The sequence below is a fragment of the Crocodylus siamensis genome, chromosome 6, assembly GCF_052110815.1.
Source record: "Crocodylus siamensis isolate JL-2025a chromosome 6, ASM5211081v1, whole genome shotgun sequence".
Taxonomy (NCBI): domain Eukaryota; kingdom Metazoa; phylum Chordata; order Crocodylia; family Crocodylidae; genus Crocodylus; species Crocodylus siamensis.
Window position 1 is genome coordinate 60,687,324 of NC_143400.1, and position 16,376 is coordinate 60,703,699.

At 45.2% G+C, this 16,376-nt stretch overlaps 1 protein-coding gene and 1 pseudogene across 1 annotated transcript; one reads left to right on the top strand and one right to left on the bottom strand.

The window, feature by feature from the left end:
- Positions 1 to 96: 96 nt before the first annotated feature.
- CCDC195 (coiled-coil domain containing 195) lies at positions 97 to 6,530 on the bottom strand. Its single transcript, XM_090054121.1, has 3 exons — positions 6,272 to 6,530; positions 3,553 to 3,814; positions 97 to 256 (listed from the first exon to the last, which is right to left on the bottom strand). Exons 1-3 carry the CDS (start codon positions 6,528 to 6,530, stop codon positions 124 to 126), a joined length of 654 nt encoding a protein of 217 aa, XP_089910247.1. The 3' UTR covers positions 97 to 123.
- Positions 6,531 to 14,257: 7,727 nt separating this feature from the next.
- LOC149862893 (uncharacterized) lies at positions 14,258 to 15,894 on the top strand (annotated as a pseudogene).
- The last annotated feature ends 482 nt before the right edge of the window (positions 15,895 to 16,376 follow it).

The following is a 16,376-nucleotide window of genomic DNA, read 5'->3' on the forward strand; positions in this document are numbered from 1 at the left end:
CAGTCCCAGTGATTCTCTGAAGGCACCCTGCCAAAGCGCTTTGCAGAAATGGAACCTGACACACGGCTATCATTTAAAGCTAGTTTATCTCAAGAATCAATGGGCCTTTAAAAATTCACTAGCTCAGATATCCTTTTCAATAATGGTGCTTAACTGTTTTGTGCTCTGATTTTGTGGGCATTTGAGAGAACCTTGATTTTCGGCATAAGATGACGTGTCCACTGGTAACAGGAAACTAACGGCCTTTACTTTACCCCTAGAGAAAAATGAGAAAGGATGATGAGTTGCTCTGCATGTACAGAATTTGCACAGAACAGTGATGAAAGGGTAAATTCTCAATGGCAGCCTATCTCTTATGTGCACATGGTGCCCAAATGCTTGCTTGGCAGTTGTGTGCTTCACAGGCCTGCCTGTTCTCATAGGGCTCTGCCACTTGCATGCAGAAGTGTCCAGCTCTTGAAAGTATGCAAACAATTATTTGAAATACAGATGCAGATGAGTGCCCTGGGGGGATGTGTATCCCACCTCTTCAGCAATCCTGAAACAACAACTGAGAAACAAGCCTTGCTCCTGCTCTTCATGCGCTGCACATTAGAAAAGATGTTGGATGCAGGAGACCAATGAGTGCTTGAAAATGCAGATCTTACACAGTTCTCTCTGCACCTCTTGAATTCCAGCTCAGACTTCATTATAAGTAAAATTCAGCCCTGTGCAAGGGTGTAGCATCTGGCCTGTGAAACACGTCAGTCCTACCTGAACCTGTGAGATAAGACTTAAGCAGTGAAGGCCTTGAATGGAAGCTGAGCATTACTCTTACTGGCTTAAACTGAACTGTAAGTGCAGCAAATGGTCCTTATGTTGACTCTCCACACTGGAATTAATTGTATGGACAAAACTCCTTAATCATACAACCTGTATTCCACTGTGAACACAATCAGTTTGGGGTGTAGCAAAAACATGGTCTGCTTGGATGCTAGCCTGCTCATCCAACCTCTGTGTTAAGTTTTCTTGTATCTTGTACACAAATGTAATGACATGTAGCTGTTATATTAAGAAAGATGTGAAGAATAAGACTTCCCACTTAGGCACGGTGCCAGGTAGCTGCATGACCTAAATGTTGTTTTGAGGATTGTTTGCGTCACAAAGCACAGTCTCCACCCAGCCCATCCTTTAGCACAGTGCAGCCTGCTTCTCCTAGTACTCTGCCCTGGCACATTTAGGGCCAATATGCATTGCTGGGGACATGAATAGTGCTTTGAGATCTCTGAAGAAAAATACTCTATAAAAACAAAATATTACTTTTAATTACTACATTAAAGGACTGGAACACCATGTAAAACCAAATTAAGGTAGGATAACACCCCTAAGTAACTTATATACTAATGAGAAAATGATCCAATATTTTATCTGTGGCCATACTTTCAGAACCAGGTACAAGAAACTCCTAGTAAGCAAGGAATGGAATCCTGCAATTTTGTTATATCTCATCGCTGTAAACTTCATACATAAGAAGCTTATGGAACTCACTGTCGCAAGATACCTACCAAACTAGGAGATCATTAGAATTCCTGGAAGTGTTAGTCTTTTACTGTACAATGGGAAGATCTATGATTACAATCAGATTTGATCAATAGCTTTTATAAAAGAAAGGAACATAAAACTGCATGCTTGCAGACACAGGACAATCAATATCTAACTGGGCTTAGGGAAAATCCTTTTTCTATAATGGTTTCTTGCACCTACTCAGATACAGCCAACACATGCCACTGGTCAGATCTGAAATCTGTATTGGATCGACCTTAATTCTGTGCTTGCAAGGCAGTTACCAAAGCAGTAAAAAAAAATCAATATTTTGCCTAATAATTACTTCATACTACTCATGTATGGCTCCCAAAGCCTTTGTAAAAAAATTATATTTATCTCTCACTTTTTCATTTCCACCAAGTGTTCCCCTTTTTTCTGCATTGTGAGAAAGAATAAATACCTTCTCCAAACTTTTCAATATGAACTTTGATCCTTTAGCCCAGTCCTGCTGTACAAATGGCAGTCTGTGAGCTATATGCAGCCCACAAGAGGTTAAGTTGTGACTTCCAGACTACTGCTTAGCTGCAACTCTCTGGGCTCCCTCTCCCCTCTACGGCTTCTTTGTTCTATCTGTTCCAGAGGTGGCGTGCCAGAAGGTACACCACAGTTTGGGTGCTAAGGGTGGGATTGGGGCATGTGATGTAGTATTGGGACACCTGTGCAGGCACACGATGCAGCAGTGGGGGAAGCATCTGTCCAGTGTCATTGCAGTGGTGAGGCAGGGCCTCCACACGGGTGTGTATTGTAGTAAGGTAGGGTGCAGGTGTGCAGTGCAACAGAGGGCGGGGGTCCATGTGGCGTATGGCCTGTGACCTCCACTGGTGGGGCCTCCTGATATCATGGCCTATAGGCCCTGGCCACTTTGACAACCGTGCCGTAGCAATTTATATGCATCTTCTCCAAGTAAGCAGAGAAACTATACAGTTGGTTCAATAAAAGACATCACTCACAAGAACCCTTAATGAAAGCACTTGAGCAGTTTAGGAATCTAAAAGCATGTCCCCATCACCACTAGTTGTACCCAGCAGCTGTGACGCATGTCTCACCATGCCTTAAGAATGGCCCTGACTCTGCACTCAGATCTGCTTTTAAACTCTCTTTTAGTGGGGTACATGCAAGGTATGCTACTGCCTGATTTACAAGCTCTGGCACAGATAGAGAGCAAGCAAGGAAACAGGATGTTCTTTACAGAGACATTTCTGCTTAGAGAAATTATGGAATCTCCATCCCTGGAAGTTTTGAAGAGCAGGCAGGACAGACATTTGGGATGGCCTTAAGCAGGGGGCTAAGCTAGATAACCTTGTGAGGTTCCTTCCAGCCCTGTTTTCCTATGATCTTACAGCAGAGTGTTCTGGCAGTACAAGCAAGTCCTAAGTTTCTTGGAGATTCAGTCTGAATTGGGTTGAAATCAACATGAATTGGATGCCAAGTTGCTTTTGAAATCCCACTTAGCATCACCAGACCTTAAAAAAATCTCCAAAGTCTATTTTTTTTTTTAATGGGACTTAGGAACTTTTGAAACACTTACAAACTCTTCTCTGTCCAAGCTTGTTTTTGCCTCAAATCATTTTTGTTACCCCCTATAGTAGCTGAGTACACTGTAAATGAAAGTATTCCAATATTATTTGCTATCAGCCTTTATGCATTTAACTGCTTTTGTTGTTCAACTACTTTTGTTGTATTTAATTGCCATGTTTGGAATAGATGTTTGTAATGAGGTGATCACTGTTACATCCTGGATTTGTTTGTGAACAGCTATAGTTAATTTAGACCCCAGCAACATGAACAAGTAGTCCAGAATATTGTAGCTTCAGTAAGAACAGTACCAGGCTATCTTAGCCTTAAGAGATTTCCCCCACCCCACCAGATTTTATATATATTTGACAATCCAAAGAAATGTCCATATTTATTGCAAGCAGAAGCCTACATTTCTATGAAATCTATACTTTAAAGGTAAACATGGCCTACCTGCACTTATAAACATGCTCTTGAAATGATCTCTTTTTGTTAGAATTATTGCTAGAGAAGCAGTCGGCTGGGATTTTTTTAACCCCTTTTTCTTCTCTGCGGGTTAGCTGCATTACTGTGGGCCATGCTGGCTGTTTGACAGTTCCCTGCACGTCCAGGATTCCATTAGCTGGCTGGCATTTGTCAGCTTTGTCATGTTTGTTGCCAGAAGAAGCATGCACAGATGAAGAAATGGAATAACGCCGAACAGTCATAACGTTGCCTGTGCAGCAGATACAAAATCAGAGTTAAAATCACATTAAGCACACTTATCCGCTTCAGAGACTTTCAGAATACACATGTACAGAGAGAGAAGGAGGAAAAAGGAAGTGATTATACCCTGCATAATAAAAAAATACATATGGGGTGAAGATTTTCATGGGGACACATGATAATGAGGTATATATGGCCAATGGGAGGGAGGTGCCATTTGTCCTTTTGAAATATCTTCCTCTTTATTTGAGGTGTTAAGACTATGGCCAGTGCAAACTGACTGAATCTTATTCACACAGGGCCAGATGTGAAAGCCTTACATATACTGCTGAGCAACTGCAAAAGTACTCAGCCCTTCTGGGAACACTCATGTGCATGTCTGGTCACCAGGGGAAATAAAGCATTCATGCTCTGGCTCACATACAGGTACAAGCCTCAAGTCCCTACTGGCGGCCAGCCTCTGAAAGGATACAAATCAAAGACTGCACAAGTAATCACGAATATAATGCAACTGCATTCTTTTGTTTGTATTACAATGTCCCAGGAGGCCCCAGTCATCGAACAGGGCCCCACTGGGCTACAGATCATATAACTAGGCGCAAATCCAGATGGGGTATAGTGTTATGGCTACACCCCTCTTTCAGATTTGACCCATCCTGGGAGCCTCTGGAGACTTTTTTAAAGTCTCAAAAGCAGTAGAGAATCCCCCTCCTTCCCCTTGTGTTCAGGCACATCCCTAACCCTACCCTTTCCCTTCCCCACTCCTGCTGCTGCTGTTTTGCCTCTGGTCTAAGGCAGGATAAAGCTTCAAAGCTGCTCCAGGGGTAAGCTTAACTGGGAACAGTGAAAGCAGGAGAGGAGATGGGCAAGGGATTCCTCTTTCCCGTGCCTGCACCTGGCAGGGGAACCAGGCAGGGTGGGGGAAGTCAACCCCCACCCACCGCACTGCTACGGCTCTTACTATTCCTAGCCCACACGCTTCCACACCTCCGAGGAGAGCAAGGAAAGCAAGAGCAGCAGGAGGAGATGGGTAGAGAAGGGGAGTGGATGTACTGCTGAGCATGCAAGGGAAGGTGGTGGGGACTCCTATGTGCTTTGGGGACTTTAAAACAAGTCCCCAGAAGCTCCTGTGGTGGGATGTGTCCCAACCAGTTGGGAGGAAGAAAGCTGGGAGCAGGGAAACAGCCTGCAGTGGGGGTGGCTGCTCTTGCACCCTCCTTTGCCAAATCCTGAATCTGCCTCTTCATATAAGCATATAAAATGTTGGAAGGCCTTAGCCTCATAACCATATCTAAGGGCTCAATCCTGCGAACACTTGTTAGCATATAGTATTTCAGACTAAGGAGTTACATGCCAACCAACACTCCTTTCTTTGGGCTAAATCTTGTTCTGCCCAGTCACATTAATAGTTCTACCAACTTCAATTAAATTATTACAAATAAGGAGTATTTTATTTCTTTCCTATCTCATTTTTGAAGACAGAATGTTCCAATTTGTCCTGTTTGTCTGTTCCACATAATACGCAGTTTATTACATATTAGGCATGACCCTTCACACTGGAGTTTTTATACCAATGCAACTCTACAGATCTCAGTTCATCTAAATCAGTGGTCTCCAACCTTTTTAAGGAGATTACCTTTGGCATTTAAAAGCAACCCAAGCCCTACCATGCGTTGCCCCCCTCCCCCCCACCCACCAGGTAAGTCTGTGGGGAGGGAAGGGGGGGCAGATCGAGGAAGAGGGAGAAAAAATTATTTGGGGGCATGCTTCCCCAGCAGGTAAGTCCCACCTGGCCAGGGCCCCACTCAACATACCCCTGCTCCTGCCTCTGCAGCACTGTCCCTCACCGCAGGGACCTTTCCCCGTCCCCCCCATGGACTGACTTGCTGGGCTGGGGTGCATGAGTGCATGCATGCGGGTACTCAGTCCCCCACCCCAGCCTCAGATCGACTCCAAGAGGCTTCGAGATCTACCAATGGTGGTCACCACTGGTTGGTGACCACTGATCTAAATGTTCATCAACCTGAGATCAGTCAGATTCATTGTCCATATTATTGATTTTATTGTCCAGATACCTCAGTGAGGCCCTAAGGTATAAGACAGCAGACAAATAAATACAGGAAAGAGCTCCTGCCAAGGAAACTCAACACAGTTAGCTAAAAGTTACTCAAATGAAGAATATGAAATTATTTATTTGGGCCTCAATGCAGCAAAGCATTCGAGTGCCTAACTTCGAACACATGGGATGTCCCCCTGACATACTTAAGTCTACCTGTGCATTTAAATGCTCTGTTGAATCTGGACTTCGATAAAGGCCAAAGGGTTTCATTTTTCAATGGTTAGATCCATGATGGTGGTTGGTCATTACTTCCTGTCTGTGTGTAACAGAACAGAGCTTTGAAATCAGGAACAAATGAAAGAGCCCAAGCTAAGTTTCATGATAGTAAGAATCACGTCTCTTCGTTACCTTTCTGCTCTTGTAGAGTCAGTGCTGAACCAGCTGAGACGTTCCTGCGCAGGGCCACTGGGGAACTGGGGGTCTCTTCTGAATCAGCGAGGCTCCCAGGCTCCACATTTCCAGCTCCTCCTCCTTCTTCCACTCGGTTTGCAGCCCTCTGGCCGCTGACTTTCAGTTCGACTCGCAGGGCCCTATTTTCTCTCTCCAACTTGGTGATCTCAGAGCGCATTTCATGAATAACCTGCATGAGACGTGTATTTCCCTCCATGACCCTCTCTCTGTAGCACGTCTCCAGCTTTTCCCCCAGGCAACCAAGGCAAATGCTACCCGCACTGAAGAGAAACCATTAGTCCCATGTGGCTGGTTCATCCTGCACTTAAATGCATGCAAACAATAGGAGTCCCTCCCTGTACTCAAAACTATGCCATCTTTCACCACCAGGAGAGCCTGGATCAAGTTGTCACAGTATTAAGAGAGTATCCATGATTTATTCATTCAGGGTTTCATTTTTCAGGACTGAGCTTTTCTTTTCAGCTTTTACTTTTATACAAGTCACTGACATTTCCATACTGCAGCACTGTTAGAAAACCTGATGCATAAGATCAAAGGGTGGCTGCTTCCTTCAGTGCATGCCAGCAGACTTGGGTGTAGGTTTTCTCCCAGGGGTGGGGGACTTTCTTCCTGGAGACCTTTCTCCTCATCTGGTCCCTAACAATCACTGAATACTTGAGACAACCACAATTTTGTCTTTGCAGCAAAAGGATTCACCTCTCCATGGTCACTCAGTGAATTATTATTTCTGCTCTTTGCATTTGGGGGGGGGAAGGGGGGAGGCCCTACTACTGTATTGTCATTAAACAGAAGATAAACTACAGTTACTCCCAAGAAGATTTTCTGTGTATTACTACCCTCACTTTACCCCTTATTCTTTGCTTTGAGAAGTTTGCCTGAACAAAGAATGTGCAACAATGTCCTGGGAATGTAAGGGGAGACAGATCAAACATGAATCTTGCATTAGAAAGGAAACATAATACTTTGCACTGCTTTCATTACCTGGTCCCTAAAAATTTTTTCTGCTTGGAAATAAAATGCAAAAATCTCATTAAAGCACATTTTAAAACACCTATTTTTAATTCCCCAAATTTACATTAATATTTAAATATCAGAGAACTGCCAACCCATCTTGAAAATAATTTAAAGCTCCTCCTGCTTTGAGATGATTCTGGATTTGCTATAGGTTTCCTTCTTTTTTAATTGAAAAGAAATACATTCTTTTGACAAGATGCAATCCACCATATAAGCTGGAAGAAGCTAGGGTATAAGCATATTTGAGTGCAGTAGAGAAACCTCACTTTTCTAAGTTTTGCCCATGAGATGTCACTGGATTGCCACCCAGCTGGGACGTTACAGAGCATCTGAGATGGAGGAAGCACTCTGGCCCATAAAGCTGCTTCAACCATTCTGACAGACCCAAAGTCAGCGAAGTCAAAGGACAGACTTCCACTGAATGTAAGCAGTTCCAAGTCAGATTGGCCCAGAGAAAGCATTGCTTTTCCCCATGCACATGTTGATATTTGCTGAAAGCATGTTTCCCCATGTGACAGTTTTTAAAAAAGAAGCAGTTTAAAGACCATATGAAATTTAAAACACGTCTCTGAGAAGCAGCAATATGCATTGCGTATGCAAAGCAGGGAGGATCTTCTGTTTCATAAGGTCTAGCTAGACTACAATTTAGAAAGGCTAATTACGACAAACTATGGCATATACTAAAACATGAAAAAAATGGGGGGAGAGTCACGCAGCTTAATTTTTAGCTAGCCCTGCTCAGAAATCCAGGACTTTCCTCTACTATTGTTTCAGTCTCCTGGGTTTTCCTTGACACTGTCACTTGCAGGAGACTTCCCCAGGAGCCTTAAAATGTATGTCCCTTCTCTTATTGCCATCTCATGTTAATGCTGCCTCTTTGCTTTTGCAAAATTTACACCAGGACTAAAACAAATGAGCAGTAGTTTGTAGAACTCTGTCTGGTGCTCATGGACTCTTTTCCAGATGTGTTCAAACAGTATGTTTTACTATACGTTATTCACTGTTTTATTATGTCAGGCACTAATTCAGCAATGCTATCCCTGCCCCAAAAGGGCAAATCTGTTGTATTGCTGTGAAGTGTGAAATATGATCTTGTCAGTGGCCCTAGCTCTTCCAAGCAGACAGAAGAAATTTTGCACAGGTGTAAATTGCTGCACCAGATCAAAGACAGTTGATAAAGAGGTACATAGGGTAAACAAAATGATTCAATGCTGACAGGCTGACTTTATACAGTGAAGTCACATCTTACACGGGGGTTAGGTTCTAAAGTCAGCACGTAAGGCGAAAATCGCGGATAGTCAAAATTACAGAGAGTGAGTCATAGACGAAGTGGTTGGCTCTGTATGTCAGTCTCTTCCCCAATCCTGCCTGCCATGACTTCGATGATTCTTTCAGTGGTGGGGTCTGACTACTGGGGTTTGCCTGTGTCTGGGACCTCTAGGCGACGATCTTCTGCAACCTCCCCTATACCTCGCCCTAAACCCAGTCATGACGGGTTGCTGATGTCTCTCTCTCTCGGCCTGACCCCACTTACAGATATTCTGGGCTCTCCCAAAATATGTATAAGGCCTAACCCAATTACTCAAATCAGAGTTATGCTTTATGGGTTTGTATGGTCATCCCGATTCTTTATAAGACCAAAAACCTTCTTCTGATTCAGACAATACTCTGGCTCTATGCCACAAACCTCCCGACCCCTCCAAAGGTTGGAAACAGAAAACACCAAAGAAAGAATACTATCAATGCCCATAGCCTCCTGACTACACCACAAATAGGCCAGCCTAGCCCGAGAGTTTCTAACTGGCCCCATCTTCTGTATGCCCACACCTGACAGCTACCACCTTCTCTCTTCCCTATGGTGGGTCATCTGCGAGATAGCTGGACCCTCAACAATCTCTCCAGTCCCGCCTACTTCGTGTTCCTCGTCGGGCAGCTTTATACCACTGAAGCTTGTCCCCTGCAGCCTCTCCTGCTGCTTAAGCTCTTCGTTACCTGCCTGAGGCTGCTCCTGGAGCCTGGCCAAACCCGCACCGATCCCACCTGGCTCGATGCCTCAGATTCTACCGCTCTCCCTTCTTCCTCGGGGCCAACCCTGGTTGCCCTCTTTGTCTTTCTGAAGCCTGGGATTCCCTTTCTTGGGTTCTCCATCAGGATACAATGTGTCAGCTTCCTCTCCCTCTGGGCTGCCACTGGCGTCTTCCTCACAATGATCTTCAAGGCAGCCTTCTGCTCCATGAGAGCTGGTCCTGCCTTCTCCCTCCCCTAAAAGGGGTCCCGGGAATACCTCCTCTGCTGACCCACTTCCCGGTCTCTCCCCTGAGAGAAAAGGCTCACGACACCTTTTATATCCCTGTGCCGGCTCCTTCCGTACCTTTCCCCAGCTGGCCACAGTTTTAAAAAGATGTGGCTAACAAGCCGCGTGGGTCCCACCGCCGCTTCCGGTTTTGCTGCGGCTCTGGCTGCAAGTAAGAGATTTTTCTTAATTTTCTCTCTCTTCTTGTCTTCTCTGGGGCATTCCAGCCCCCAGGGATCCCCCTTGACCCCTTGGGGTCCGTCCCTTGTGTCCTCCCTGTGACAGTCGGGAAACCCTTAAAATCACACACAGTTACATATTCTTTCCATAGGTTTCGCCAACTTGTATTGACTGTTTCAGGCTTGACTGCATCCATTGCCTGTTTAATATAAGTGATGCAATTGGCAGTGTTGAAGGACTTCCAACACTCCATCACATTAAGACTGGGATCAGCATCCATAGCGCTACGTATCCATGAGAACGTAAGCCTCGTGTACGTGGCCTTGAAACGGCGAATCATGCCTTGGTCGAGAGGTTGGAGGATAGAGGTGGTATTTGGGGGGGAGAAAGATGACTTCAACATCGTTATGTGCAAACCGGAGTGCCTCAGGGTGGACAGGAACATTGTCTACAATCAGCAACACTTCAAAGTCAAGTCCTTTCTCTTTGAGGTACTGCTTGACCTCCGGAATGAAACACTTGTGGAACCAATCCAGAAATAATGCTGCTGACACGCAAGCCTTTTTATTTGATTGCCAGAACACAGGCAGGAGATTTTTGTTCTTGCCTTTTAGGGCATAGGGATTTGCAGCCCTGTAGAGCAAGCCTGGCTATATTAAATGCCCAGCCACATTGTGTGACAACATAGTCACATGGTCTTTAGCTGGTTTGAAGCCAGGGGCTTGTCTTTCTGATTTCGAAATGTAAGTGCGGTTGGGCATTTTTTTCCAGAAGAGCCATCTCGTCAGCATTAAAAACTTGTTCCGGAAGATAGCCCTTTTCTTCTATGATTTTCTTTAATTGTTCAGGGTAGTCTTTTGCTGCCTTTTTATTGGCAGCTGCAGCTTCACCAGTAGTCTGCATATTTTTTAGGTTGAAGCGGTTCCTAAAACTGTTAAGCCAACCTTGGCTGGCTTTGAACTCCTCATCAGAAGGCTGTCCCTCTTTGGTGGGAGGTTTAAACAGCGCGTAGAGGCTAAGAGCCTTTTCTCGCAAAGTGTTGCCATTGAAAGGCACACGTTTACGGTTCATGTCTTCCAGCCATAAGTTTAATGCCTTTTCAGTCTTCACTAAAGTCTTATCACGCACTTGGCTTGTCACCTTAGCAGTTATTGGAGCACTTGATGCCATGGCTTGATGAATTTCTCTCTCTTGAATCCTGATGGCACAGATGCTAGATTCATTTTGGCAATATTTATGCGCCATGTTGGAGACCGACATACTGTCTCTCAATAAGTCTAACACAGTCAGTTTTTCCTCCAGCATTGGAACAGATCGCTGATTCTTCGGTTGAGCACCAGATGAAGTAGTTAGCTTGTGTTTAGGGGCCACGTTGTATGAAAAATACGTATCTTTAAACACTAGAATCACACTCAGTGTGGCGAGATGCTCACACTTTGAGAGGCACGCAGGAACTGAGACCGACTGAGGGAACAGCAGATTCACATCTCCCATCTCACGCTTACTCCGGGGCATACACTCATTGAGTGGAATGACGGGTGGAATCGCCCGCATTATTTAAATTGTTATTTATTTATTTTTGCCGAGTGCATATAGTTCAATTTGCATAAGTTAAATGTGTGTATGATGCGACTCCACTGTATTGCTTTCCCACTCTTGCCCTGGAGACTGCTGTGATGCACCCTACCCTCCTGCTTAGTGCTCCAAAGTCAAGAAATTAGGGCATGTGCATGTCTTATCACAGCTTTGAGAACATATCTGGAAGCCCACCTGAGGGCATGCACAGGATCACACTAAGCTGGCATGCACCAGAAACCTAGCAGGTATGTAGAGATTTCCCAGAAGCTGAAATCACACACTTGATATTGAAGAGAAGATTTCCTCCTAGAATGTGCTTGTTCAGGATTTTTGTTCCATGAGCAGAACAGGGAAAGTTTCACCTGCCTGAATGGGCATCAATTGCTCCTATAACAAAGTACTGTTTCATGTGTACAGACATCATGTTCTTCAATCATGCAAAAATTCACAACATTCAGCAGTAACAGAACAAGATCCTATTACCCACCCAAACTAAAGGAGCTGCTAATCTAACCTTAACCTGTAAATTCTTCAGGGCAGCCACTTTCCTGATGGAAAGAATCCACAGGTATTTCCAGGGAATAGTCTACTAGTCAACAAAGTTGGCTTTTTGGCTAGGGGCAGAGGTTACACATAAACCAGTTTAAGTGATGAGAAACTGAATTAAACCTCTAATAGAACAGAAGCTCAGTCCATATAAACCAGTTTCAAAAAGGCTGAAACTGGTTTAAGATAAACCTGGTTATATGTAGTATCAGACTTAACTGATTTGGGATCAAACTGGTTTATAAAATTTCTGTCCCAGACCCCTTCCTGGTTCAAGTTTAATCACACTCCCCCAGCATCCCAGCATGCTTTGCAGCCATGGGCTGGTCTGTGCTGTCTGCTCCAGTGAGGGCTGGCTGACAAGGGGATGGGGTGGGGGTCAAGTCTGGCTGGGGATGTACCAGCCAGGGGTGGTGGTGGAATGACTGGAGATTGTCCTCTCCAGACAAACCCAGGCCAGAGGGTTTGACCACTGAAACTTATGGCTAGCTGCAAGTGTGGACTACAAATCCCAGAAGCACCTGGAAGCAGGAAGAGGAAGTGATGAACAAACCTGCAGAGTCCTGTTGCTGTGATTCTGGACTGAAAATCCCAGAGACCTCAGAGGCAGCAGGAAAAGAAAGCGAACACACAGCCAGAGAGCTGTGCACTAGTGCTTCTTGTCTTCTGAGCACTTGCAGGCATATGGTTTAATTTCCTTAATCAAAGATAAATGTATGTTCATTTCTGTTTCAATTTAATTTGTGCAGCTTAGACTAACCTGCAAATCAATTCAGTCTTGGGCTTTTTGTACTTAGCCTTTTAGTGCAAAACAACCTTAGACCATGGAATCTTACCAATAACATAAGGCATCCACTTGTTTCTGGTAGAAAAAGAGCTAGGAAAATAATACGTTTTTCATTGAACAAGGTAAAAACATTGGTTTATAGGGTCGAGATTTTTAAAATAGAGCATTTGCAAGTCCCTTCCCCAAAGAGTTCAAAAGGTTTTCAGGACACTGAACTGCAAAAAATTTTACCCGCTTTCATTCAAAGCCAAACTTTTGTGTGAGAAACTAATAAATAGCATGGACTTGGAATCCTGGTATCTTAATGATTAGGACAGCTTCACAAAACTGTCCCCTCAGATTAAACTAACAGTAATGTCTTTGGTGTATTCATAATGTTTTAATGGACTGTATTCATTTCATACCAAGTAGCACTATAAAAAGTGTGAGAAAAATGCACAAATCTTACAAAGCAGCTTCATTAAAAAGACACAAGGAGCTACATTTTGATTCTCAGTGGCACTGAGATGACTTGAAATTTATATGACTTGCATGTACACCACCCAATTATAGTGTATGTGCACGTAATTGTTGCACGTAGTGTCTGGGACACATAAATGAAAAAATATATTTTTGTGCATACAGAATGCATTACAAAAGCTTGCTGTCAGGAGAAACGCCTGCTGGGAGTTTTTTTAAACAGACTTACTAGAGGTGAGGCTCGTCAAGCCATTTCTCTTCCTTTCCCAAAGATTAGAAAGCTAATATGGATTATTTGCTGTGCCAAAGACAAGCTATCTGGTAGATCTCCTACATTTAAGAGGTTAGGAATATTTTATAGGACAGATGGCTGCCACTCACAAGCAGCCCCCCTTCCAATTCCCTATAGATAGGGAGACCTATATAACATATACATTTTTAATTTCTTTAACTAAACTCTATAGCCAGTTGTTTTGTACTTTACTTCAGTTAGAGTGCCGTAAGCACAAAGTTTAACACCCAGCCCCTCCCACAGGCTTAGAAAAGGCACGAAAACAGCTTACCCTTCTGACGTCAGGGGGAGCGGGGGGAGGAGAAGGGGGAATCTTTAAAAGCCGTGCCAAGTCCACACCACGGCAGAAGCCATTTTGGGACCCAGCAGATCAGTCCCTTCTGCCACGATCTGGCCAACCGCGTCAACGCTTCTCCGCCACCGACTGTCCTGGCATACCCTTCCCTGCGCACCGACCCGATTTGCAAACCGAACCGTGAATAGAGAGAAAGAGAGAGTCGTTAATTTGTTTTGTAAACAAAATGTGTTTAATCAAGCTGCTGTATCTATGCACCTCATTCATCGGCGTGTAAGTAAACAAATAAAAGTTTCTTGATTACAATTTACAAACTCGTGCCCTGTTCTGCGACCAGGAGGCTCCATGATCTGCAAACAGAGGAAAAACCCCTCCCTCCCTTAAAGGCAAAATGAACCACCTTAGTGTGCCTCAGGTCCTGACCCTGCAGGGCACACAACATGGCGTCATGAACAGGATGCCAGAAGGGAGCAGAAAACATGGAGGGGACACTGGTGAACCTCTGCCCCTGGTGGGAGGGCTCACGCTCGATTACTGATTCTGATGAACTCTGGGCTCACATCGCGTACCATCAGAGTGGGGGAGTAAGCCAGAAGAACAAAATCACCGGCTACCTCTCCCTGAAATTGCCGGAGGGAAAAGAGTGGGCAGTAACCTTAAGCCCTGCAGCATTTGAGTGTATTATGCGGTCGCCCGCAGTCATTTACTGACCACAAGAGGCGACTGCGACATTAAGCCTGAGCAAAGTAAAATCGGCAAGGACCGTCAACCCCACCCTGGCTCAGGAGTTCGCCTGCTGTATTCAGCATGTTAAGGAAGGCGGTGAACCAACCCTGCCCAACAAGCTTAATTGCCCGGGACTAGAAGAATGGTCCTGAGGGCACGAGTTACTAATGCAGTGCTGTGAAAGTTTAGAGTCAGACGGCTGCACGGCCACAAAATGGCTGGGGCCGAAATGGGATAAGGGGAAGATAATCAATGTGTTGTTCTGCATGGTGTCCATCCTGCTACATGAGAACAACGACCTCATATCCCAATTAAAAACAATAGCCCAGGCAGCTGCTGAACAAGCCACGGGGCCAGTGCTCAAAGATGGCGGTGGCAGCGTGATAGTGCCAAAACCTGAACATGGCGGGAACGGGGCGGGAGAGAAGGGGAAGCCACTCCCACCGACGCATGAACTGCCCACAGCGCCGACCGCGACACCCCCTTACATAGAAGAGGGAGGAGTTACCGCTGAAACTGAAAAGAAAAGTGAAAGTCTTTACCCAACCCTTCCTCCCAGAGACTCCGAGCCGTCATCACCCATGACTGCTTACCCTGTCACTCTAGTTAAGCAAGTGGCCGATGGGCAGGGTGTGACCCATACCACCACCACATACTGCACCCCCACTCAAGCGGAGATGCAGGAATTATACAAAGAGTTGAAGATTAAATCCAATGAAACATTAATGATTTGGCTGGGTCGTCTCGTCGTAGAATATGGGTCGGAGCAACTGAATTTAGATGAGTCCTCCTACCTAACCCATCAAGCTTCATGGAGTGGAGGACACGTTACAATCTAACGGCTATAATGAATAACGTACATTGGAACATCCCACTTCCATCCCTCATCGCGGGACAAGTCAATCATAAATCCCATCTATGGCATGAAGGACGCCTGGTCAACCCTACTGCCGAACAACTTTTGCCGAGCATCATAGGGACGTCATATTGTACTTGGAATCCCAGAGTGCACCAACTGGGATTAACCGCAGCTCAGCAAAATCGACCATGGCCTCATCGGTTCCTAAGAAATCCAGGAGCCATACCAACAACCATCGAGGCAGTGGAGGCCTTCGTAGAAGTTTATGGAGGAGACCACGCCATCACCCTCCACCTCCTTTTAGCCCCACTAGTCAGCCAGCCCGCAGGAAACATCCTAAGCCAACTACCACGACTCCAAGCACTCCCAAAATCTACAGCTACTACCCAAGCACACCCCACCATTGCCACAAATGCAAGGAATTGGAGTGTAATGATGGCCGGTACCCCAGCCCAAGACATCAATAGTGGACAGATGGGACCCCGGGGAGCACCTCACGAGCGGGCCAACTGGTTCGAGAGAACTCCATGAGAACGGGCCAACCTGAAGAACTCATTTGGGTTGCAGTACCCCATCCTACACAAAAACGCCCATGAGTATCTCAAGGAGAAATCCTATGAAAAGGAGACCATCCGAACACCTATATAGTCAACATAGAAGGCTCTAATAGCCACCTGTTAGCTCACCATAACTGGCTCTCCAGGCGCTCAAAACAGTTAGAGTGTTAACCTGTCCGGAACTCAGTTACTGTTCTCCCCTTTCTTATGTTATTTCCAGGTTCACCTTCACCAACATGACACTACTCTTCACCCTACTCTCGCTCACCACCCTGCCGGTGATGAAATGCGCAAGCCCGAGTCCCACAGCTGACAACCCCATCCATACTGACAACACAGTTCTGCACCTACTGTCGCTGTGGGCCGACGCTTTGGGAGATGGTGGGACTACATGCCTCAAGATACCTTTGTCGGTTACAGACCCCGTCTTGATCCTGTACCTTAAAGTTTTCAATG

What these genes read in the sequence shown, in the direction of transcription:
- CCDC195 (XM_090054121.1), bottom strand. Translation starts at nt 6,530, where the DNA reads ATGGAGGGAAATACACGTCTCATGCAGGTTATTCATGAAATGCGCTCT. An exon ending in GACTCTACAAGAGCAGAAAG is followed by an intron (nt 3,815 to 6,271) that starts GTAACGAAGAGA and finishes TCTGCTGCACAG; the next exon opens with GCAACGTTATGACTGTTCGG. An exon ending in GAGCATGTTTATAAGTGCAG is followed by an intron (nt 257 to 3,552) that starts GTAGGCCATGTT and finishes ATTTTTCTCTAG; the next exon opens with GGGTAAAGTAAAGGCCGTTA.